The sequence below is a fragment of the Pygocentrus nattereri genome, chromosome 2 (assembly GCF_015220715.1).
Source record: "Pygocentrus nattereri isolate fPygNat1 chromosome 2, fPygNat1.pri, whole genome shotgun sequence".
NCBI classification, from domain to species: domain Eukaryota; kingdom Metazoa; phylum Chordata; class Actinopteri; order Characiformes; family Serrasalmidae; genus Pygocentrus; species Pygocentrus nattereri.
The window spans coordinates 3550405-3576807 of record NC_051212.1 but is presented as its reverse complement, the minus strand read 5'-3'; the positions used below and the strand labels follow the sequence as shown (position 1 = coordinate 3576807).

Sequence of the window (26403 nt, the reverse complement as noted above, 5' to 3'; positions counted from 1 at the left end):
ATCCAGAAAAGTTCCCAAGTCGAATGACTTCATGGCTTGATCGTCAGACCTTTTTACACATTTTACAGTCCAATGGCATTGCAAGGCTAAACAATAAGACCTAATGGTTATGTAAATGTGGTGTTACAGGATTTTTTTTTTTGCAGGTTTGTTTTTGGTACAGCTAAAAGTGATGTTGTAATTTTGCAACAAGGGGCCTTACAGGGTTAATAGACAATGCTCTCCGAAACCACCAGCGCATTCACACAGGAGAGAAGTCGTGTCACTGCACAGAGTGCGGGAAGAGTTTTAGGAGACCAAATACTCTCCAAGTACACCAGGATTGAAGCCATGTCGCTGCTTAGAATTTGGGATGTGTTTTAGAGGCAGAAGTACTCTCTTAAAACATCAGCACACTCGCACAGATGCCGAGGTGCGTCAGCTTATTCGTACAGAAGAAAAAAACATATTACAACTCGGGAGTTTGGAGAGAGTTTAACCAAAAATAGTGCTCTCCAAACACTCCAGCACACTGAAATTGGAGACAAACATTGTTACTTCTCAGATTGTGAAAAGTGTGTTTTCCTGCTGTGTCCTTCCCAAGAAGGTCTGAAACTGTACCATTACTCAGACTGTGGAAAGAGTTTTACTCTAAAGAGTAGCGTCCGATGTCATCAGCGCATTCATACAATAGAGAAGCCGTATCGCTTGTCGGAGCATAGAAAGGGTTTGATCGCACAGAGTCATTTCCAAACACATCCAAGCGATTACACAGGCTTGCAGTGAGTGTGTTTTACTCAAGTGGGTTCTCTCCAAACACACCGGCTCAATCACACTTTAGAGAAACTGCATCACTGCTTAGACAGTGGAAAGAGTTTTAGAAACTCTACAAACACACCAGCGCAGTCACACAGGACTGAAGTCTTATCATTGCTCAGAGTGTAAGAAGAGTTTTACTCTAAAGAGTAGCCTCCACGTATACCAGTGCATTCACACAGGAGAGAAACCTCTTTACTGCTTAGAGTGTAGGAAAAGTTTTAATCAGCTAGGTACTCTCCAAATGCACCGGCACATTCACGCAGGAGAGAAACTGTATCACTGCTCAGTGTGGAAAGAGTTTTAATCAGCGGACTAGTCTCCAAACTCACCAGCGCATGCACACAGGATTAAAGCCATATCATTGCACAGCATGTGGCAAGAATTTTACTCTAAAGAGTAATCTTCACAGACACCAGTGCATTCACACAGGAGAGAAACTGAAAGAGTTTTAATCAATTGAGTATTCTCCGGACACTCCAGCGCATACACAAGAAAGGGTGGAAATGAGAATATGGAAAGAGTTTTCCTGGCAGACAGAAGAGAAACTGTTACTTATGGTGATCTGAAGAAGTATATCTTAAGTATGAGGATTATATCAGGATAAGGCCAACATACATAAATATCCAAGTGTAAACGCAATACAAACCGCTTTAGGACGTGGACTGAGATGTGTTTGAGCCACGTTATAGCAGTGTAATCGCATCTATCTCTTCCACACATATTTGACATACATAACCCATACCACTACAAGGGAAACTCCTCCAAGCACAATCAGGACTTCTCTCCATGCAGTAAATCACTGGCCATCTGATCCATTTTTGTGAGGAAGATAATCATGGAGGCCGTGTATGGTTGAGGACAAGATGAAACAAAATGCTTAACAGCAATAAGCAAAACAAACTGCAGACAAAGAGGCTCAGTGGATAAATGGTTGGTAATTGGTTGCCGTCTTATGAGCAGATTTGCATATTTCATCCCACACAGCAATTCGATTTCAGGCCGACTAACCAGCAGAGGTGGACGAAGTACACAAATCATGTACTTGAGTTGAAGTAGAGATACCCAAGATACCCATTACTCCAGTAAAAGTAGAAGTCCTTACTCTAGACCTCAACTTGAGTAAAAGAACAAAAGTGTTTGCCTTCAAATGTACTTAATTATCGAAAGTAAAAGTACTAAAAGAGTAATTCTGGCTCTGATGTCCTGTTATCATTTTTATAACCAGACTGGCTTCATGAACTCATTTCAGGTGAAAGTCCTCCAGCGTCTCTCTTGGTAAACCAGTCTTTTAATAGAACGTCATTAATTAGTGACGCTGACGTCTATTAAAATGATCAGAAGCACAAAACACTGAAGGTAAACAGGTTCCATCAGGGAGAACCGAGTGGCTCTGAAATCACTTTTACACATAAGCAAAGTTTCAGTTTAAGATTACTTTGTAAATTAGTTACGAGTTGAATAAAAACTTGCTTTAAACTCAGATTCACAAATATGTTTTCCTTTACTGTATTGATCTGTAGGTCTCTGTTCATAAACATAAACTAACTAACTATTATGAAATGAAAGTGTTTGTATGAATTCAGAAAAAAAGAAACACGCCAGTCTCGACTGCATATGTGGACAGATTTCTATATTGTGCTCTATTTACACAAAGTTAGGTTAGTTCATCATTTATGTTGAACAGACTCTCCCAAAGTTTTACGCTGCTGCGCTGACGTTGAACCGTGTGCTGCACTGGGTCGGTATGACCAACAGTTCAAAACCAGTTCTAAACAAAGTGACCGCTGGGCCCTGATTGGTGCTCTGGCTTTGCGCTTCTTTCGTTTTGACATGTAACATTTTTATACACACAAAAACCAAAAGGAACGACAGATTTCTCAAAATGTAGAGTAGTAAAAAGTCAGATATTAGACTTTGAAATGTAGTGGAGTGAAAGGAAAAAGTCGCCCAAAATGGAAATACTTAAGTACAGATACACAAAAAAACTTTTAAGTACAGTAACTAATTACATTTACTTAGTTACTGTCCACACTGCTAACCAGAGACGCATTTGACTACTAAGTGTAAATGCACTAAAATCTTATCAAGATGCAATCCACGTACTAGTTAAATCAAGTGACCAGGTGCAAGTGGGGTCAAAAGTGTTTTACCTTATCCAGTCATTCCCAGGAAGGACTGACACTGTGTTACTGTTCAGACTGGAGCAAGAGTATCAGACAAGTACAGCGCATTCACACAGAAGAGAAATTGTACTGTTGTTCCAACAGTGGAAAAAGTTTTATAGATAGAAATGCTTTGGAAACACAGTGGAACATCCATAGAGGACCAAAGTTGCATCACTGCAATGATGCAGTGTGGCTACAGTTTTGGTAGACTGATTACTCTTCAAAGACACTTGTGTATTCACAGGAGAGAAGCTGTATCACTGCTCAGTGGCTGGGAAAGCTTCAGCAGGCGAAGTGTTTGATTGTAGATTGTAGAAAATGTAGATTTTTGTGATTTAAATCATAAGTTTGAAAAAGAAGAAAAGTCAGACTATTCAGTGTGATTTATTTATAAACATGCTTTTGTTATTAATCCAAAATACCTGCATTTTGTTCCTGTGTGAATTCTGTTGTCTGATTGAATTAGTGGACATTTAGTTTTATAAAGTTCCATTGGACGTTTTTTTGTTGAAGTTGACTTGTGTACATGCAGTCTGTGATTTAGAACTGTTGCTATTGTTGCTGTGGTGACATTTTTTTTAAACAAATATCACTGTGTCTCATTCACCAGCCGTTCTTAAGAAAAAGTTTATCCTCAACGCCATCTTTGATGGAGATGCTATCATTTTCTTATCTGGGGTTTGTTCTTAGGTAAGAACAAAGGTGAGAGCAGTTCTGCGAACATGACATGAATCTGACGTTTTCTCAAGAACACGTTTAAGAACAAAGGATGTTGGAGTATGAGGCCCATAAAGTGCTGTATTTTCAGAAAAATCTACAATATTAAAATACGGACACCTTGTATTAGACCTTGAAATATTACATGGACACTTAAAATATCTAAAATGTAAGTGTCCCCAGGAGCTCTGTCTATTAAACCTACCTATTTGCTTGAACTAGACACCTGGCATCCTTTCATTAAAACTTGGACTCGGTTTCTGAGCCACTGCCAAGTGTTTACTATTGGCTGAACTGCAGCTGAAATACATTTTGGTGATTTGACTGGTGTGGAATTATGAAGAATTGAGGTGTAACCGCTGTCCCAAGGATTATTGTTGGGGTAGGAGAGTCAGAGCACACATTATGTTGCAGTGCATGCTGGGGATTGTGGTGCAGTGCACAGTAAAACAGGCTAATATTAATAGAAAAATAAAATAGCTTTGCAGGTCGGATAGGATTGTGTGGCGGACCTGATCTGGTAGTTTGACACATGGGGGTTAAATGATGATTTGGTTATTGAACCTCATTCTGTTTTCAGATCCCTCTCTACTCACTAAGTAGAAGCAGCCAGATGTTAATGCATGCTTCTGCTGTTGTGGCAGAGAGTGCTTGTGCACATAATGTCACTGGAGCTGAGAGTGAATCTGGTTGAGAGTGCATGTCTGCAGCCAGAGTCTACTGATTAATATCGAAGAAACCTCCTATTCCGAAGCCATTTATGACTGAGATGACCACTGGAAGGCCATACTGTACCAGAGGGATGACCCCACTAAAACATGCTGAGAACATCTTGCTCCATGTTTCAACACCTAGTTGTCACTTTAGTATATACACTTACCTTGTTTCTACGCTCATTGTCCATTTCATCAGCTCCACTGACCATACAGTTTCACTTTGTAGTTCTACAATTACGGACTGTAGTCCATCTGTTTCTCTGATACTTTGTTATCCTATTATTCAGTGGTCAGGACCCCCACATAGCAGAACTATTTGTGGTGTATCATTCTCAGCACTGCAGTGACACTGACATGGTGGTGGTGTGTTAGTGTGTATTGCGCTAGTGAGAGTGGATCAGACAAAGCAGTGCTGCTGGAGTTTTTAAATGCCAACAACATCTTGTGACCACTGATGAAGGACTAGAGGATGACCAACACAAACTGTGCAGCAGCAGATGAGCTATCGTCTCTGACTTTACATCTACAAGGTGGACTGACAGGATAAAAAGCCTGGTGACCTTTGGAATCATTAAGATTTAAACCCAATGACCATTAGATCCATGAGGGTCAAAATTTGATGGTCATTAAAACCATAAATATTAAAACCTCATGCTTCCTTAAGGAATTGGCTTGACCAATAGTTGGCTTGACCAATAGTTTCCTGTCAGACACCTTTATATCCTATTAGGTAACTATTAAATGCATCTGGAATCAGAACACCTTTTAAACCACTAGAGTCCTTTACGCGGTGATATCAACTCATCAGGAAAACAACCCTGATGAAAAAACCATAGGTACCATTAAAAGCTTCTGCTAGTTGCTGGTGGTGTCCTGTAATCACTAATGGTATTCTGTGTTTTTTCTGATGGGTTGATATCACAGTGTAAAGAACTCTAATAGTTTACCAGGTGTTCTGATTTCAGATGCGTTTGATGGTTTCCTAATGGGATCTGACAGCGTCCTACAGGAAACTAGCGGTCTTCAATCGTACCCATTAAGAAAACTATTCCCTTTAGAAGGCAATGCCATCAGGTTTTAATTCTAATGGTTCTAATGGTCTTCAGCACTGATTTCTATCAAACAAAGGCACGGGCACCATAGCTAGCATTAGCATTTGCATACTGGTCTGGACAGAAGGTGTCCTACAGGACACTAGTGGTCTTCAATCGTAACCATTAAGAAAACAATTCCCGTTAGAAAGCAAAACCAACATGTTTTCATCCTGACGGTTCTAATGGTCTGTTTTTTCAGAATGTACAAAACTCCCTTAGTGAGTGTATCAGATGCCAGCTGGAACCAGTAGAAACATACGGAGTCCTGCTGGTGACACCCTGTATAAATAAAAATAATGCGTGGCCACGACTTAGTAAGGTGTGGGAATGAGATGATTAAGTCGTGGCCATGACTTAGTAAAGCGTGGGTACGAGATTGTAATGCCTGGCCACAACTAAGTAAGCCGCAATCTCGTACCCACCTCTTACTAAGTCATGGTCACGACTTAATCATCTCATTCCCACACCTTACTAAGTCGTGGCCACGCATTATTTTTTATCTATACAGGATGTCACCAGCAGGGCTCCGTAGTAACACATAATGGTTTCTAGTGATGGGATTTTCGGCTCTATTTTGAGATGCGGCTCTAATGGCTCTTCTTACTGTGGAGAGCCGACTCTTTCGGCTCCCAAACGGCTCCCCATATATATATTTTTACATTATTAATTAATTAATAGCTTAAACCTAATTTTATAACATTTTGTTTCATTATTGACATTGTTAAGCACTTGTGATGAGTAAAAATGCTGCATAACAATGATTTATAAATAAAACTTTTATTATAACCAATTATTAAATTATCACAAAATAGCACCACTTCCACAAAAAGGCTGGGATGTAGGAATGGGGGCAGACGCTGTGGCAGCTGAAGAAGCAGTTAGAGTTGATATTATTGCACCTGAAGAAGTAGCTGCAGTTGATGCACTTGCACTGTCAGAAGGTTCCCTTTCTGGTCTCGACTCCTCCAGCAATACTGATGAGTGTGATGTCCTCATGTGCCTGTGCAAGTTGTTTGTCGAGCCTGCTCTATATGAAATGCTGCCTTTGCACAGTCTACACTCTGCCCTGGAGCTCGACGTTGCATTAAAATGAGTCCAAATCTTGCTGCGTTTTCTGTCACTCATTTTCACACCTAGGCCTATTGTGTTCTCACACAGACTCCCCTTCTTTCTGCCGTGCTTCTTGACCGCTGTATGTGAGTGAGTGTCTGTATTAACACCTGCCCACGAACGCAATACAGCTTGGCCACTTGCCTGCCGTTTCCACAAAAAAGTGGAGACTTTTTTTTCAGTGTTTTCCCACCACATTAATTGAAAGCTGGTGTGATTGGTCAAGATGTGTGGAGCACACTCTGTGGCACTTGCAGAGCACAAGCGCAACGACAGGGAGGCGGAGAGACAGCGAGATACTGAAGGAAAAAAACGGCTCCCAAATAGGATCTTAAAACGGCTCCCATTGTGGAGCCGGTTCCAATCGTTCACTTCAAAGAGCCGGCTCTTAGAGCCGGATCGTTCGCGAACGACACGTCACTAATGGTTTCTATGATTTTCTCAGCCCCGCGGCCCTAGCGGAGAAGCGGCTTAGAAGATGGATGGATGGATGGATGGATGGATGGATGGATTTTCTCAGCAGGGCTGTGACGACCATACGATCCAGCAGGCGGCGCTAATTCTAGAACTGAACACCAGAAAAGCGGAGAAGCAGAAGATCTGCTGATGGTCAGCCCTGGAGGGAGAAGAGGAGCTGCTCTGCTGGAAGTAAGGGGATCTTCCTCAGTCTTTGTTTACATTTCGCTCTTTACTGATCTTTAGAGAGATGTTGGAGAGATGTCCACCTCCGGAAACGCAACAGAACATTTACAACAGACGGTCTTTGTGTAGGCACGAAGCTTTCCCGTTCCACCTTAAATGGTGCAGCAGTTATTATTGTAGCTATTGGAATGTAGCAGCTGCACACTATTTAAGGTGGAACGGGAGTATTCGAACAAGAAGCTGGAGAAGAGTAGCGCGACTTCAGATTGGTTGTGTAGGCTAATGGTAGCGCTTTAGTCCGTTTTCTTTCAGAGTAGGTCTTTTCTGGTTAAACCGGGCCTTTAAACGCTGTTTCAACATGAACTGATTATTAATTTGTGGTAAAACGCCGCTGAGTTATCAGATGAACCTGTCCAAGCTGGTCCCAAAGTCTCAACATCCTTTGTTCTGTGTGTTAACGTCAATGTTAAAGGGGAATTCTACCAATTAAAAAAAAAATCCCCCATAACTCCGTGTGTGAGGTGTAATCAGAGAGATCCAGAGCAGTTTGGTGTGAAATGGTTCAGACGTCTTTACAGTGGTTGTGATGGGAACCAGGCGTCGCCATGACTACAACACAGATATAGACACTTTATTCACCATCCAGAACCACCAGAGAACCTACACGAGTCTTCTGAGTTTATATGGAATGTTGATGATGGTAAATCTGGAATAATGAGTTTTCTTTGGGGACTATTTTGCCGCACAGCGCCCTGCATGTCTCCCTCCACCATGAATGGAGTTGAAGTTCTCTAAACTCTCATAAAACAGCGTCTCAGTCATCAGGCAATGAATTCAGAACCAGTTCATGTAGGAACTTTCTGTGAGGAGCTTTTAGAGGGGGACGTCTGGTTACTATCACCACCACTGTGAGAAGTTCTGACTCTGTAAGTTTATCTAGAACAGAGCTTTTCACACTAAACCGCTTGGAACCACTCTGTTTACGTCTTAACCAGTTAATTATGCAAGAATTTTGAAAAAGTGGTAAAATTGCTCTGCTCCTCATGTAGATTATTTTGAGCAGTGAATTGGATAATTTTGCTCTAGCAAGGCTTCATATTTGTAGATAAACCTAGCTTATAATCTCTACAGCCCACTTTAAAATGTTGTGCCTTCGTCACTTGATCATTGTTATCATACTTTGTTTTATTTGATGAGAAATCTACATGTTATTAGACACAGCTAGAACTGTACAGTGTTGACAAGCTTACAAGCTCGCATACTTTCTGTGCACGCAAAACTTTAACACAAAAGTGCACAACTCTGGACCTGGAGGGCTGATATCTAGCACAGTTTGGTGGTTCCCCTGCTTAAACACACACACTAATCCTGGCAATTATAGATGGTAACTCATCAAACTGTGCTGGACATCAGCCCTCCAGGAGGACTGCTGTAAAGGTTTATGCCAGCAATGTAATGACATCTCATTGTTTGAGGGAACTTGATCTCTTCGCCGCTCTTAACAATGAGTTTATCACAGAAACTCTTACACTGATAGCGACAAAAACATGTATCATACAGCATGATGTACAACCACCAACAATTCTATGTAAAACTTGAGTTTTATATCTATTTCTCTTTTTGTCCTACTCCAGAAATGAGCGAGTGCAAGACATCTACCGATGAAAGTGTCTGCCTTCCGGCACAGCACATATTTACATCTAACACACACCAGGAGATCCCGACAAATGAATCTTCCACATTGCTGAAACCAGAAGAGATTAAACATGAGGACATGGAATCTGTAATAAGCTCCTGCACTCAGGACACATCCCCGTTTGAGGAACATGAAAGCGACGAGAGTATTCACCACTGCTCTGGGTGTGGAAAGAGTTTTGATGATCTGAGTAACCTCCAGCTACACCAGTGCATTCACACCGAAGAGAATCCATACTACTACTTGGAGTATGGGAAGAGTTTCATCCTACATGGTCATTTCCAGACACAGCTGCCCGTTCACGGCGAAAGAAAACGTCATCACTGCTTAGAGTGTGGGAAGAGTTTTAAAGAGCGAGGTCATCTCCAAACACACCAGCGGATTCACACGGGAGAGAAGCCGTATCAGTGCTCGGAGTGTGGGAAGAGCTTTAACCAACAGAGTAATCTCCAAGCACACCAGCGCGTTCACACAGGAGAGAAACCATATCACTGCTCAGTGTGCGGAGAGAGTTTCAGTAGACGGTCCAACCTCCAAAGACACCTGCCCGTTCACACAGGAGAGAAGCCGTATCAATGCTCAGACTGTGGGAGGAGCTTTAGAGAGCGAGGTCATCTCCAAACACACCAGCGCATTCATACCGGGGAGAAGCCGTATCACTGCTCGGAGTGTGGGAAGAACTTCAGTATACTGGGAAGTCTTCAAAGGCATCAGCGTGTTCACACAGGAGAGAAACCGTATCAGTGCTCAGACTGCGGGAAGAGCTTTACTCTGCAGCACAGCCTCCACATTCACCAGCGCATTCACACCGGAGATAAACCGTACTGCTGCCCAGAATGCGGCGAGAGTTTCACCAGACAGTACAACCTTCAGAGGCACCAGCATGTTCACACTGGAGAGAAACCATATCACTGCTCAGAGTGTGCAAAGAGTTTTACCAGCTTGCAGAATCTCCAGCTCCACCAGCGAGTTCACACTTGAGAAGATGAATTAACTCGGTGGGGGGAAAAGCTTGAGCAGTCGCAGTGCTTTGAATGCACTGATGTGCTGAAGAGGCAAAAACTCATTAAGTTTGCTATTTAAATATTTCCAATCAAGGCAGTTGTTGACATTTGTAAGAAGAGATCCTGACTTTCTCTTTCTCGTATGATTTGTACACGACCACTCAAAAGTTTGGGTTCGCTTGGATCATAATAATAATTGTTATTCAAAAACAACTCGTACAGTGTAGATAGAAATGCAATAAACTAGACAGCAAACCTGAAACCAATAATTTATTCACAGTTTAGTTTTTCAAATATGAGGCGTTGTGGATGTCGTTTTCTTTATAAGTTCGTTCTCAATGCTGCACAAATTTCACAGCTATTTATTGTCCAACATTACATTTTCACAGCTTCCTACAGACTTGAAATAACTTAGTTTTATCGTAGAATCATTTTATAGTTAAGTATTTATAAACAGCCCACAACTGCCCCCCTGTACAAACATTTTCAAAGAAGGTTTTATCTGAATGAAACTAGTGACCCCAAATTTTTGAGGGGTACTGTATACCCATTTTTGTTTTTATTTTCCACTAACTGCAGATTTCAGTTCTTATTTAATACGTTTTCTAGAGGAAATTACCTGTAGACACCTGGTGGGTTTAGGATTACAATGTGACATTTTAGTTAAAATCTAGTTATGTACATATTGTTAATGGGTTAATGCTGACTCTTGTTGCTGTGGTGAATATTTCTGAAATCAAACGTGTTTTTAAAAATAACTTCATACTAAATTGTCATAAGGCTAACTTGGTTATAAAGCCAGGATAAACTAGGTTTTAGGCTTTTTTTATTTAATAAATAAGGTGCTATTTACGTACAGTCTGTTGACACTGCGCTGGTGGTGGTGGCCAGTTTAGTGGGTCATCTGCTCTACTTAAACAAACAGGCACAAATTCACTCAGAAAAATAGGGCTGTTGGACTTACAAACTGAAAATGTGATGGCATTAGATACAGTAGTCATGGTACTTAAGTAACTTTTTTTAATGAAAAATAATGAAAGTGAATGAAAATGGTTTATTTTTTATTTACAGGTTTACAATCCTATTCCAATAAACTATAATAAACCCTGAAAAACTGAGATTTTGCTTCATCACCAGTTGAACTTCATGTTGAGGTAACAGAGTCTGTGAGTACTGACTCCACTCTGTTTGACTGAATGGAAATGTGTGGAATAACTGACTTCAGTTAATACAAGAAGTTCTTATTTGAGTTTAGCTAATTAAGACCATTGCAGTACGGCTGCCTTTTTGGCTAGTATTAATTCTTAATATGGCTAGTAGTAATTCTTTAAAAAGAGGGTTCTTTAGTAAAGACAATGGCTCTATTTAAAATCATAAACACTCAAATAAATATTTGCTTGATTAAATGGTTCTTTGCAGGGTGAAAGGTTTTTTTCAGAGAATGTGTTGTATATGGTTCTATATAGAACCTCTTTGAAATGGATTCTACTGTTACAAGCTTGATATCATACACAATGATTGTTTGGCTGTTCATGGTTCTATATTGAGCAGTTGTCTTTGCTAAAGAACTCTTGAGGAACTATATTTTCTTAAGAGTGTAGAATGGGGATGGAAGGTTTTTTGTTTTGTTGTTTTTTTTTCCTTGAATTGTTGGCTCCCTGGGATAGAAAGAAGTACTTCTTTGAGATTTTGACTTAGTAAAACACATCATGCATTTTTTGACATGTATCAGAAATCCAAGAATGCAAGTACTCACTTTCTGTTCTGAAACTTGTTTCAGCTGGTGGGAGTGTCAACACATTTAAAAAAAAAAAAAAAAAAAAAAAACTTCTCATATTGCAAAATTCCTGTTGAATTTCACTGAGCCCGTCCTGCTTGTTTGGGAACGTTGTAATGCTTTTGTGCTTTTAACGGAACAAAGTCGGTCAAATCATTGTATAAACTAAATCGAGAGAGTGATTTAAAAAGATTAATCTGATTTCAAAATTATTCATTTCACTTGTAAATCATTACATATCAATGCAATAAACTAAATGGTTTAAATGAGCATAAAGTTTATTATGTGATTGTACAAGGTCTCAGTCTGAACCTCCTCCAGCTGTACGGACATCAACACCATTTTCAAATTCATCCCAGACTGGATTGAGCATGTCAGGCGTCACTGCACTCACAGCTCTTTCAGTGCGATTGCAGAGATCATCCAGGGCTGTGGAACCAACGACAAACAACCTGAGCTGTTGGAGGTTCACTGCCCCAAAAATCACGTCAGTTATGACAGATTCACTTTTACTGAAGTGGAGAACGCAGAGCGCTTTCTGCTCAGTGGTTTCATCTCCTCTCAGACTGAAGGGAGCCATCTTCCACTGACAGTCAGAAACTCTATGACCCCCTCTTACAATTGGATTTTGATTGGTTCCTAGATGCCTCATGGTTGGAAAAATATGGCGCTTAATGAACTTAAGCTGTAAAACTATATACAGTGTGTTAGTGTGATTTAAAACATTACTGTATTAAAAAGGTTTGGTTTTAGGTGCATTGTTTCCTTTTTCAGCAAATAGTACTGTGACATGGCAGGTGTTTAGAAATTTTATTTCCATTCAAAAATAAAAAATGTGTCTAAAAGTGTTAGTGGTTTTTACAGATGTTCACTTAGTCTGGTTTGCAGGATGTTTGAAACCTACCTGTTTTTGTTATGGTGAGAGAACTTGAAGGTGTGTTCCAGGCTGATGTTTATTTTGTGATGTGAATCTTCAGCCTGCGGTGGTGGTGTGAGGGGAGGTGGAGATCTTGGGCTGGAGATCTGGGCGGCTTCTGCCTGGAGCTTGAAGACCAGACCCCCTTCTTATACCAGTGGTAGGACTAGTATAGGACTGAGGAATGGTGGGAGGTGAGGTGGTGGTGGTGGGGATTGTGAGAACTACATCACAGGAAAATGAAGGGATGGACATTTATAGGGTTTTCGACAGGCTCCTCCTCCCAAATTTAGACTACTTTTCCAGTTAGAAGCAATTACTCTGCTGAGAAACACCATAGACACCATTAGGAGTGTTAAATAGTCTCTAATGATGTTTAGTGTTTCCTGATGGGTTGATATCACAGTGTGAAGGACTCTTAATGGTTTAACAGCTGTTCTGATTCCCTTGATGTAACGGTGTCCTACAGGGATCTAGTGGTCTCTAACAGTAACCATTAAGCAAATTCCTATTAGAAAGCAAAACCATCAGGTTTTAATTCTAAGGGTCAGCAGGTTTCAATCATAATAGTTCTAATGGTCATTTTTAGCATAGTACTTAGCCTTCAGTGCTGATGGTAGCTGGCTCTTCAAGCTCTAGTCCTATACAGAACTTTAGGGTCTGTATAGTACAATTTTCATGTTTAAATGGTTCTTTGCATGGTGAAATGGATCTTTAGCTTGTTGAAGAAAGTGTTTGTATATGGTTCTATTATAGAACCTATTTGAAAAGGGTTCTGTGTAGCACCAAAAAGGTTCTTCTGTTACAAGCTTGACATAACAATAGCTAACAATCAATCTGAAGAACGATTTCTCCAGGCAAAGGGCTTGCAAATGGTTGTTTGTTCATGGTTCTATTTAGATCCATTGTCTTCGCTAAAGAACCACCCTTTGAAGAACCATCTTTTTTTAAGAGTGTAAAAAGGGGACAAAAGAACCTTTTTGAAAATGGTTCTATATAATACATATTGTGCCGGTGTTGTAACAACAGAAGAACCCTTTTTGGTGCTATTTTGAACCATATACAACACATTCTCCATCTGTCTGAAGAACCGTTTTACCTCCAGCAGACCAGCAGGTGGGGCTAGTTCCATAACTGCGGTTCTCCAACACCAACAAAGCGGAGAAGCAGAAGCTCTGGACCATCACAGAGGCTGTTCTGTGGACAGTAAGGAGATTTTCGCACTTCTGGAACTGGTTTTCACTGATTTATGAGAGACACAGTTGGAGACATTTCCTTTTTAGAAAAGTAGATTGAAGTCAGCTGACTGTTCGCCAGTTTCATGTTCGAGTTCTCCGTTCCACCTTAAATGGTGCTGTAGTTACATGCTGACTCCCCAGGCGTCGTAATTACAACTGCTGCAGCATTTAAGGTGGAACGGGAAAATTGGAGAAAGCTGACTTCAGCCTCGGAGTGTTCATGGTGCACACCTTCTGTCCAGACCTGGCTCGGTATGTTAATGCTAATGCTAGCCTGTGTTTTTGTTTGATAGAAATCCCTGCTGAAAAAAAAGACCATCAGAACCATTAGGTTTAAAGCCTGATGGTTTTGCTTTCTAATGAGAATTGGCTTAGTGCTTACCATTAGACACCACTAATTTCCTGTAGGACACCTTTAGATTCCATTAAGAAACCATGAAATACATCTGAAATCAGAACACCTGTTAAACCATTAGAGACCTGCACACTGATATCAGCCCATCAGGAAAACGCACAATACCGTTAGTGACTGTTACCTCCACCAGGAACATTTGAATGGTTTCTATAATTTTTCACTTAATAATCTGATAACTGCAGAAAACCAGATCGTGGCAGTTACTGGTTCAGTGTGTTTTCATGCTCTTAGATAATAGGCAAACTCCAGGTCTAAATGAGTCAGGCAGCATTTGGATTTCTGCTTTACACCTGGCCAGTAAACGTATAGAGTAAAACATGATGTAAATGTAATGTAAAACACTTTACATGAAAATATGAACATGCATCATCTAGAAGATGAAGAACATTTAAATCCTTCATTTTGTCAAGCATATAGTCAGTTTCTGCGTCGCTCCAAAAGTGTTGCGCTGCGTCTCATGGGTGATGTGTTACAGCTTGCTGGTTACTGGACAGCGCTCTGCTTTCTTGTGCAGACTGAGAGAAATGATGTAAATGAGTAAGGGTTTACATGCTCTGAAAAACCCCATTTCTGAGCTTAAATCCAGCCTCCTTATCAGATGTCTCAATCAGATTTATAGACCTTAATTTGATCTAAGAAATCAGTGTGCTGTTTGCACTGCCACTTAATAATCAGATTACTGCAGAAATCAGATATGCCCATCTCTGATGCAGAAACAGCAACCTCCTCATCCCTTTTTATGCCTTTCAGTTTCTTATTATTCTTGCTTGGATTTTCCTATTCCACTGCTGCACCATTTAAGTTGTAATGGGAAAATGGGAATAGGAAGCCAACTTGAGCCTCATTAGCTCTCGGAGGTCTCTCCACCACTGAAACACCTCACCGATGTCAACATGGCTCTTTGCCATTGCCTGATCTAAGAACTTCTTTCTCAGTCTTTGTTCTTCAGATCTTCTCCTCTCTGGCTGTTTCTCAGCCATCTCTCCTTTTTGACAATATATGGAGTTCAGTAAGTAGCCCTTCCCTGTCCTGTTTGTGAGTAGGAACTGCCCCTGTTGCTGATTGCCTGGAACAGTGTTGTGTCCTTTGACACTTTGTTTATTTCCCATTTTACAGAGCCAGGGATTTATGATTTAACCATATAATGTAATGACATTTCTATGCTCCCCTCTTTTTAGTCTGGATAACTAAGCATTGTAGAAGACTCTTGTCTGTGAAGTACATGAGTTGATGGTTGAAATGCTCTGACTCATTGATGAAGAGCAGTGTGTCAGCAGAAATGTTAGATTCTTTTGTATCAAAGTTTTGGCCTGAAGCAAACATTGAGTATGTAAAATACCTAAGAATTTTGTCAGACATGTATCACATTTAAAATTGACTTTTGAATATTGTTTTTCTTTTTCTTTCATCTTCTAGAAACGAATGATTTATTTGTGCAAGTCTTCTCCTGCTCCAAGTACCCTCTTGCTGGCATATTTTAAATTTACATCCAAATACCCCAAGTGGAAGATGGCATCCAGAGGTACTCAGCGACCATCTTCTGATCCTCCTGACTCTAACACATCTCAGAGACGAGGGCATAAAAAAGAGACCAAGGACAAAATTCACGTCTGTTCAGAGTGCGGAAAGAGTTTTAATCGACAGAGTAACCTCAAAGCCCACCAACGCATTCACACAGGAGAGAAGCCGTATCACTGCTCAGAGTGTGGGAAGAGCTTTTATCAACTGATTAATCTCCAAACACACCAACGTATTCACACAGGAGAGAAACCATTTTGTTGCTCAGAATGTGGGAAGAGTTTTAATCAACAGAATAATCTTCAATTCCACCAGCGCATTCACACAGGAGAGAAACCGTATCACTGCTCAGAGTGTGGGAAGAGTTTTACTCAACAGAGTCATCTCCAGCTACACCAGCACATTCACACAGGAGCAAAGCCACATTGCTGCTCACACTGTAACAGAAGTTTTAGAGACAAAGGAACTCTCAAAAAACACCAGCGCCTTCACACAGGAGAGAAACCGTATCAGTGCTCAGATTGTGGGAAACATTTTACTCTACAGAGTAGTCTCCAATCACATCAGCGCATTCACACAGGAGATAAGCCATATTACTGCTCAGAGTGTCGGACTTGCTTCAGACATTTGAGAACTTTGAAGACCCACAAGTGTACTAAGATTGAGGAAGAAACACATGATCCAATTTTGTCAAATTAAAACTGTTTTTATTTTGTTTTTGTTTGTATTCTGTAGCCTGTATCTTTGTATTTAGACAGATCATGGGCATAGATTGATTTTGCACTGGGAATGAGGATAAAGGCAAGTCTGTAAGAATCATGTAGTGGTGGTAGTATATGTCAGTGTTTCTCAGCCCTGGTCCTGGAGGCCCACTGGCCTGCACCTGTTCAGACTGCAGGCAAATTGGGTTTGTTTCCCAAATCAGGTCTTTTAAGACGATTGCCTGCTCTGTTATTTGCAAGTGGTCAAACCACATGTGCATGTCCAGATATAACCCGTCTGTCTTCATGGAGAGCATTGGCAATGACGTTGGCATCAGTAAGTACACAGGCATGCTGATTATGCAGATTTCAAACACAGATGCAGAAAAGATGAAGGTGCATCATCTCACCCTCCAAACCTCTCTGGCATGAGCGTGAATCTTTGGCGCTGTTCTTGAATCCCAGGACTTACGTCACTCGGAAGTGACATAAGACACTTTGGAATCAAATTTGAGTGGCCAAAGAGATGGTTTGCAAAAATTGTATTCCACATGGTTTTTCATGTGGCTGTCTGGACTAATAAAAATCTGATCTGGTTTCAATCTGGATATGTCAACAATTGGATTTGGGCTGGCAGTCTAAACAAGGCCTTTATTCTTTCCCTAATCCAACTACTGAGATTATTATCAGCCACTTACTGAGTTGAAGTAGGTGTTACAGCAAGGAATATACAAAAATGTACAGGGCTGTGGGCTTTCAGGACTAGGGTTGAGAAACACTGCTATATGTGCATGCATGCCCAAAAATACACAAATAGCTACCTTCTTACATTTCAGGTGTTGACATTATTTCTTTGGATTTAGGCTATATAGTCTACTGGCATGCTAACTCTGGAGTATTCAGTTGTAAGGGTAGCTGAAATACCTTGTTAAAATTCTTAGCGACTGTTGGAGTAACGCACTCAACAATTCATAAGGAACAATTCAAAAAGGAACACAAACATATCCCAGTATGTATTTGAAGGGTATGTGCAGAACTTTGAAGTCTCTTGAAAGTGCAGTAGTGCTAAAAAGGAGCTTTTTTAGCACTATAAGAATATGATTAACCATGTCTGGCATGTTAGCTGAGGTATAGTTTGCAGAACATACAACAGTGGTCTCCAGTCCTCCTTCATGAGATCTACTTTCCTGCAGAGGTTTGTTCCATTTTTCACCTAAAATTCTGTCCCTTCTTTTAAAATGCTGCTTCCTTCTTGCCAAACACTAATGCATCTAATCCAGCCAATCAAACACTTCTGAACAAGTTAATTAGTTGGGGCTGGTGTGACAGATTGTGTATAGAGCTAGATTGAACAGGAAAGTAGATCTCTAGGTCCAGGGTTGGTTACTATATGCAGTGTGGTAGCATGAAACAAAGTTTTAAATTTGCTTGCTAATTAACATCTTGTAAAAATATTTAAGACAGTCATGTTTCCAAGTATCAAATGAGAACCAAAAGTGTATTTCTACAAACAAAAAAACATTTTAAACAGGCTATGCTTTCAAAAAGTGGTGGGGACATGCCTCCCAGGATCCCTAGTGTAAATAACGCCTATGAAAGAGCTCTTAATGAAGGCAGCTGTTAATACTGCAGAGAGATCTTTCTTGTTTGAAGCTTGCTTCTCTTTAATCATGTGATTATAATTCATAATTGTGTAATTGACATGCTTTAGTGTCTTCCTTTAAGTTTTAGTTCTGATCTTAAGTTCTATTTGATATGCATTTGCCAAAACAATCAGGCTGTAGACACCTGTTAACTGTTAATCAACGCAATGTATAGGAATACTTCACAAAAGCTGGTGACCCTGAGGCCTCTTCATATAAAGGTGCAAAAAATAAGCCCTTTTCTTGGCAGGTGTACAGTTTGTGTGGGTGGGCAGGGTCAGATATATGCTTTGCAGTACAGCAAGGCTGAAACTATTCTGAGGCTGTGTTCGGACTGCAGGCAAATCAGATTTATTTCTCAAAACAGATCTTTTGAGGCGACTGTTCACACTGTTATCTGCAAATGACCAGATCGGAAGTGTGTGTCCAGATATCACCAGTCTATCTGCATGGGTTGCCATGGTAATGACATGGGCATCACTAACTACATAGCAGTGCTGGTGACATGGATTTCAAACGTGGATGCAGGAGAGATGGAGGAGCATCATCTTGTCTTCCAAACTCTTCAGTCCATCACTCTGAAATTGACATTGTCATTGGTTTTCGTGTTGCAAATGACGCAAAAAGACACTTTAAAATCTGATTTGAGCAGCCAGTCTGAGACGCATCTGTGAAAAAACTGATTGGAATCACATTTTAAACCACATATAAATGTGGTTTGGAGCTGGCTTGCAAAAATTGGATTTCATGTGTCCAGACGACTTGCGACCCTAAGAGAGAAGTGGCTTAGAAAGTGTGTGTGTGTGTCCAGACTAGCAAAAATCAATCTGGAAACAATCTGGGTATAACAAAAATCACATTTGGGCTAACAGTCTGAACGAGGCCTGAGAATTTGTTGAAACTTTTGCTAGGAATGAAGCAAACAGGAGGTCATGGTTCATAGTCATAATTTGCCTCTGATTTCAATTACCATTGCCGCACAGCACTAGCCCAGTTGCATTTGTGCATAGCCTTTTAACATGTTTTCATTTTATTTTTACATCAAGTACAAAATACTCAGAACACAGACACATAATACAAACACAGAATGAAGATCATAGGAACACCTCCACATTGTCCTCCATGTGAGCACACAGTGATGTTTGGAAGCAGCATCTCTCATCTCTGCTAGTGGAGAGAAACCTAGGAATGTTTAGGTTATTTGAACACAGCTTGAGAGTTTTCCATTTCTTTAGGACAGACGACAGTAAAGCAGCTCAAACTGTTCAAGCTCTTTTTTGCTATTTTACCTGTGATACTTTTCCATTTGGCTTTCTTTTTTGTGTGAATCGTCAGTTATAGGAATGATCCTAAAACATTTTTTGAATAAATTTAATATGGACTAATTGGTTTTGGGGTATTTTTGTTCTCTAATAATTCCCAGTCTTATAGTTAGTATGATTTTAATATTTAAGTCCTTTGCATTGTCTCAAATTTAGTTGGTTTAAATTGATTTAAGTATTTACTTGAACTGAAAAATATACTGCCAATATGTGTTTATATTTTATATAACACATTCTCGCTATTCATTCAGAGTCTTGAATTCTTTTCTTTCAGAAACGGACGATGTGATGACCTGGTGCGAGACTTCTCTTTATGAAAGTGTCCAAATGTCTGTCTTCCAAAGCAGCTTACATTTATCTCCAGAACACATGAGGAAGTATCAAGATGCTGAAAACACTGCTGAAATGAGGCACAGAGGAAAGAAATTGGATAGGAAGTATCCTCAAACAAAAGGAAGTTGAAAAAATAAAATCCAGAGGTTTACTGCAGTTTAATATTACATAAAACATCCCCAAAAAGATTTTCAGCTTGACAAATTCTCATCAAAACTTATCAGCACTACATAATAGATTTTAAAAATACCTTTTAATGTTATCTATTACAAGTCGACAACTTTATTTCTGTAGTGCATTTAAAAGACGACAAATGTCGGCCAAAGTGCTGCACAATAATATCAATTAAAATACCAGTACTAACTAATCAAAACTTTACAATACATTGATCAAGGAAAAGGGCAAAATAAAACAAGAGCTACACTGGCAAGACAAAACCAACAAAGACAGAACAGAAACTGTGTGAGTGCATAGTCATTAAAAAGACACGAATCCCTGAGAAAATAGATGGGTTTTAAGATTTGACTTAAAAACTTCTATTGTGGGGGACTCCTTTATGAAAGGCGGAACACTGTTCCAGAGTCTTGGGGCAGCTACAGAAAAGGCCCAGTCGCCTTTAAATCTCATCTAAGACCATGGAATGGCTAAGAGCAACTGGTTAGACAATCGTAGAACTCGTGAGGTGGAATGGAAGCAGAGGAAATAGCTGGGAGCCCAGCCATGCACTGCTTTAAATACGAATAATAAAACTCTAAATTCAATTCTATATTTTACTGGTAGCCAGTGCAATGATCCAAGTGCCAGGGTGATGCTCTCCTTTTTATTAGTACCTGTCTGGAGTCTTGCGGCCGCATTTTGGACCAACTGCAGACATGAGAACCCTGACTGACACATTCCCAAGCACAGTGAATTGCAATAGTCAATACGAGAGGAAATAAAAGCATGAACAACAGTTTCCAGTCTTCCTTAGAAGACAGAATGCTTTACATTTTTACTATATTCCTAAGTAGAAAGGGCTACATTATCTTTTTCCAAAGTAGAAAGAGCTATATTTTATTTTAGTTTTTGCTATATTCCACATCTTTTGATTTTTGCTATATTCCTAAGTTGAAAGAGCTACATCATCTTTTCATAGGAATAAGTAGAAAGAACTACATTATCTTTTAATTTTTGCTATATTTTTAAGTAGAAAGAGCTACATTATCTTTTCATTTTTTGCTATATTTCTAAGTAGAAAGAGCTACATTATCTTTTTTATTTCTGCTTTATTCCTAAGTTGAAAGAGCTACATTATCTTTTAATTTTTGCTATATTTCTAAGTAGAAAGAGCTACATTATCTTTTCATTTTTGCTTTATTCCTAAGTAGAAAGAGCTACATTATCTTTTCATTTTTGCTATATTCCTAAGTTGAAAGAATTATATTATCTCGAAAACTTCCCAAATTCATGAGCCTCAGTTTAGGCCCAAGATGACTCTTCTCTCTTGAAAACTGAAGTCTTGCTGTGGCCTGAAGTTGGGTAGTGATGACTGTAGCATTTCAAATACACTAGGAACCCCTTCGCCTATTGGACGTTCTCGGAACTCGGTATAACTTTGGCAACAAAAATATTTTCTGTGTCCTGCTCTGCGATTGGACAGTATTATCACAAGCGGCCCGCCGATTGGACGTTCGCGTCACCGTAGCAACCAGCAGTGTGCTGACTGTGCAATACATATGTATATAATTTTGGTATTAATTATTTGTGTAATTTTTTTTATTTTTAAATTGTATTTTTTTTTTATTTTATTAATTATTATTTTATTTTTATTTTATTTTATTTTATTTATGCACTGCCTTTTAATTTGAAAAAGTCTAAAATAAATGTTTGCTTAATTCTTTGCAGATGTAATATAATCCGTGCCCTATAATCCGTACACGACTGTTTAAATTCATTTTAAACAATGAACTGGCTGCGAACGACGTCATAATTTCATCATCGTCATGATTTGATCTGCGGAGCTGCGTATCTCTGAAACGAGCAAAGAATAAAACGCCTTTTTTAGTTAATTTGTTTTGAATTGGTGTAAAACGTCCTGTTTCTAACTGCTGTCCCGCTTCTCTCCAGCTCACACGGAGTTCTGTCGTTGCTATGGTGACGTAGACCTGGCCAATCGGAGCTCTGCTTACATGACGTGTCAGCCAAATAGCAAAGTGATGGGGTTTGTCGGAATACGGGTGGAGAAACAATACGGCCTCGAAGGTCCAGGAGGCGGCGCTGAGTCTGTGACCGTGGCTCTACAGCCCAGTTAAAGCAGAGAAGCAGAAGATCTGGTCAGCAGTCCCGAGTCCAGGCTTGTTAGAGGGAGAAGATCAGGAGCTGCCCTGCTGAACGTAGGGGTCCCTACTCTGTTTTTCCATTGACCAGAGGAGGAGTGATTGGAGGGTTTGAGCTGAGAAAAGCTGGATGTGTCAACACAGGAACAGCCTTCCTTCAGACCTGCCTGAAGAGGCTAATGCTAGCATGTGTTTGTGCTGTTATTTGACAGAAATGTCTTTATACAGTGCCTTCTTTTTTCTGTCTTCCTGAAATAGAAGGTTCTTCAAGAGGTCTTTAGTAGAAGAAACCATATATGTTTAAAATCCTGTATAAAAGTATATTACATGGTTCTCTGCTTGGTGAAATGTGTCTGCACGTTGATGGAGAATGTGTTGTATATGGTTGTGCATAGAACCTTTTGAGAGAAAAAGGTAACTATTATTACAATGCCAAGCTGGTAACAATAGGAGAACCATTTTTGATAATATACAGAACCATATTCAGCACATTCTCAATCAGTTTGAAGAACCATTTCACCATACAGAGAAACTAAACATGAAATGCTTATATATAGACGTCATGGTTCTAAATAGAACATTTCTTGTATTAAAGAACCTTTAAAGAGACACCTTTTGTAAGAGTGTGGTTGGGTTGGCGAAAACTGAATTTGGTGATGGATTAGTAATCCTGCACAGTCTTGTTAAAAACTGTTTGTTAAAATGTTCCCAAATGTATTGAAGCTTTATGAGTAATTTAAAGCAGTTTTGCTCTTCAGCAAAACTTTGCAGGTTTGCTGGAATAGATCAGAGATGCTTTGTCAAGTATGTTCATAACAACACTGTGTGAGTGCAGTTTATGTATTGGCAGTAAACAGCATTGTACGCAGAAGCAAAATCGAGGCTTCCCATGCTACACTATGAAAGTTCTTGACTTAACAGCAAATGAGATAGATTGGCTTGTCTTGCCAGTACTTAGGCCATTTTCAGACTGCCAGCCCAAATCTGATTTTTGGCATATCCAAATGTATCCAGATTGATTATTTATATAAAAAGATTCATGATTGTGAAGATAATTCTGTAGAGTTTGGAGGGAGGGATGATCAACCTACAACCTACAACCATCCAGAGCAATGGACAGTGTAGAAAAGAGGTGAGGAAGAGGGTGCAGGCAGGATGGAGTGGGTGGAGATGGGTGTCAGGGCTGATGTGTGACAGAAGGATAGCAGCAAGTGTGAAAGGGAAGGTTTACAAGACAGTAGTGCGTCCTGCTATGATGTATGGTTTGGAGACTGGCTCTGTCTAAAAGACAGGAGGCTGAGCTGGAGGTGGCGGAGATGAAATTGCTGAGATTTTCGTTGGGAGTGACAAGGCTGGACAAGATTAGAAATGAGCAGATCAGAGGGACAGTGAAGGTGGAGCAGTTTGGAGATAAAGCCAGAGAGGCCAGGTTGAGATGGTTTGGACATGTGTTGAGGAGGAATAGTGGATATATTGGTCAAAGAATGTTGGAGATGGAGCTGCCGGGTAGAAGGAGAAGAGGTAGACCTCAGAGAAGGTTTACGGATGTAGTGAAGGTGGACATGGTTGGTGTAAAAGTAGAGGAGGCAGTGGATAGGGCAAGATGGAGGCAGATGATCCGCTGTGGCGACCCCTAAAGGGAGCAGCCGAAAGAAGAAGAAAAAGAAGATATATAATATGCCTGTAGATAGATTTTATGTATATATTCTTCTAATGTTTTATCACCCTAAATTTCCTTCAGGATCAATAAAATCTATCTATCTGTCTATCTATAAATCCGATTTGTCTGCAGTCTGAACACAGCCATATATAGTGTCTCCGATCTAGCAATTCTGCTTACTTTTATCACTATTTTACTAATTTGGCTGGATTAACAAAACCCAAAGGCTACATTTAGGCAACATGTTATTCAGGGTAGATGTGCTTAATCTCAACATTAGGCATTCATTAGGCAACGAAATTTGCCTAAGCTGTGTGGTGTAGTTGTAATAAAAATTACAATTTATATTCACAGATGTAAATTTGTTAATTTTGCTTATGTAGTCATAATATGACCTGTGTCGGATACAGTTCCCAACAGTTTGCATGATTCTTTCTGCGTTTTATACTATATTTGGAATAGATACGCATTTCCTTTTTCTCTTTCAGAAATTAATACTGTCTTGCAAGTCTTCTTCTGTCTCCACTTTTTATCCAGTTTAAGTTTACTTCCACAACCACTGAGGAGATCATTAGATCAGGAATGATTAAATATGAGAATATGGAATCTAGTAGAATCTCCCATCCACAACACCCTGACTCTCAGCACATGAGTGCATCTTGCATGCCAATGCAGAAAAACGCAGGGAAGGAGAAAACTCACAGTTGCTTAGAGTGCGGCAAGACTTTTACTACACAGAGTCATCTCAAAGTACACCAGCGCATTCACACGGGAGAGAAACCGTATTGCTGCCCTGAGTGTGGGAAGAGGTTTATTACGCAGAGTAACCTGTACGAACACCAGCGCGTTCACACGGGAGAGAGGCCGTACCGCTGCTCCGAGTGCGGGAAGAGTTTTAATCAACAGAGTAATCTCAAAGTACACCAGCGCATTCACACGGGGGTGAAACCGTATCACTGCTCTGAGTGTGGACAGAGTTTCAATCAACAAATTCATCTTCATACACACCAGCGAATCCACACAGGAGAGAAGCCGTATCACTGCTCAGAGTGCGGGAAAGGCTTCAATCAGAAGAGTAATCTCCAACTGCACCAACGCATTCACACTGGAGAGAAGCCATATAACTGCTCAGACTGTGGGAAGACTTTCACTCAACAGATTCATCTCCAACTACACCAGCATGCTCACACAAGAGAGAGGCCACATCACTGTCCATACTGTGGAAAGAGTTTCAGAGACAGACGGCAGCTGCTCACACACCAGCACATTCACACCGGAGAGAAGCCGTTTTGCTGCTCAGAGTGTGGGAAAAGTTTTGCTCAACAGAGACTCCTCCAGCTACACCAACGCATCCACACAGGAGAGAAACCGTATCCCTGCTCTGAGTGCGGGACAAGCTTTAAACAAAAGATTCATTTACTGACACACCAGCGCATCCACACAGGAGAGAAGCCGTACCACTGCTCACAGTGCGGGAAGAGCTTTAACCGGCGGAGTACACTGACGCTACACCAGCGCCTTCACACCGGAGAGAAGCCGTATCTCTGCACAGACTGTGGGAAGAGTTTTACTATGCAGAGCAACCTCCTTACACACCGCCGCCTTCACACAGGAGAGATGCCATATTACTGCTCAGAGTGTGGGAAAAACTTCAGGCATTTGAACACTTTAAAAGTGCACAAGTGCATCAAGAGGGAGCCAGAGACTTGTGACATTTGAAACATTCAAGAGTTTGTTGAACATGTTTATTTTCTTAAATTTTAACACAAATGATGTCACCCTTTCTTTGTTTTATATAGATTCTAAGCAAGTCTATTAATACTGAAAAAGGCTTGATTTAATCCTGTATGCCTAAAAGATTAGTGGTTATTTTGCTTTATCTGCTCGCTATTTCTGTGTTTAGTTCAACTGCTTGATAAGCGCACCTAATAAACTAGCAACATACCCTTAAAAGCCACTTCATTAGGTACACCCAAAGTCCTTATAGGAAAGTCTGTTCACTTGGCATAAATCTTTGCAACGCCCCCAGGCAGTTATTTCCAGCCATACAAAATACAAGACCAGGGGCCGTATTACAGAAAATTCTTAAGTCTGAGATCTGCTTTGTTGTCAGGGCAACATCAGTTAAGACTGAATTTAGGACAGAAGCCATTACAGAACAACAATACTTAAGTCTATAATCTTATTTCCAGATAAGTGATAAGAAAAGATGCTGTAAGTTAGGATTCTTAAATCATGATCAGTTTTGCTTCTGTAATATGAATTTGTAAAAAATCTTATTTTGACCTGTCAGATCTTAACTTATGACAAAAAGATAAGAATTTTTTTGTAATACGGCCCCAGACTCTTATCGCTTTTTACGAGGAGAGACCAAAATATGCTAAATTGAAGGACAAATGACCATTTAAAAACCTGTAAAATCTAACAAAAACCTCATCAGTAGTTTGTAGCATTTGGCTCAATAATGCAAAAACGTGACTTTTTAAGTTGGGGAAGTTCCCCGCTACTGCCACAACATCCTTGACCCTTCCCCACTCACAGTATAACCGGTAAGCCGATGGGCTCTTTTTCTTGAAGGGTGGGATTTTCACCATAAACAAATGCTGTGTTGAGCTTACAAGCT

General features: G+C 40.1%; 2 protein-coding genes across 3 annotated transcripts; both read left to right on the top strand.

Annotated features, from left to right (window-relative positions):
* The first annotated feature begins 7162 nt into the window (after nucleotides 1–7162).
* On the top strand, nucleotides 7163–11387 carry LOC108442764 (gastrula zinc finger protein XlCGF8.2DB-like). The gene is made up of 2 exons (XM_017722954.2): nucleotides 7163–7248; nucleotides 8877–11387. The coding sequence occupies exon 2, from the start codon at nucleotides 8879–8881 to the stop codon at nucleotides 9917–9919; it is 1041 nt and encodes a 346-aa protein (XP_017578443.1). The 5' UTR covers nucleotides 7163–7248; nucleotides 8877–8878; the 3' UTR covers nucleotides 9920–11387.
* Nucleotides 11388–13851: 2464 nt separating this feature from the next.
* Nucleotides 13852–25733, top strand: LOC108442762 (gastrula zinc finger protein XlCGF8.2DB-like). Of its 2 annotated transcripts, XM_037544347.1 has the most exons (3): nucleotides 13852–14125; nucleotides 15705–16396; nucleotides 24479–25733. In XM_037544347.1, exons 2-3 carry the CDS (start codon nucleotides 15711–15713, stop codon nucleotides 25497–25499), a joined length of 1707 nt encoding a protein of 568 aa, XP_037400244.1. In that variant the 5' UTR covers nucleotides 13852–14125; nucleotides 15705–15710; the 3' UTR covers nucleotides 25500–25733. The 2 variants fall into 2 exon arrangements, with proteins under 2 accessions (XP_037400244.1, XP_037400240.1); XM_037544343.1 differs by lacking the exons at nucleotides 13852–14125; nucleotides 15705–16396 and adding an exon at nucleotides 21925–22177 and having other exon boundaries at nucleotides 24269–25733.
* The last annotated feature ends 670 nt before the right edge of the window (nucleotides 25734–26403 follow it).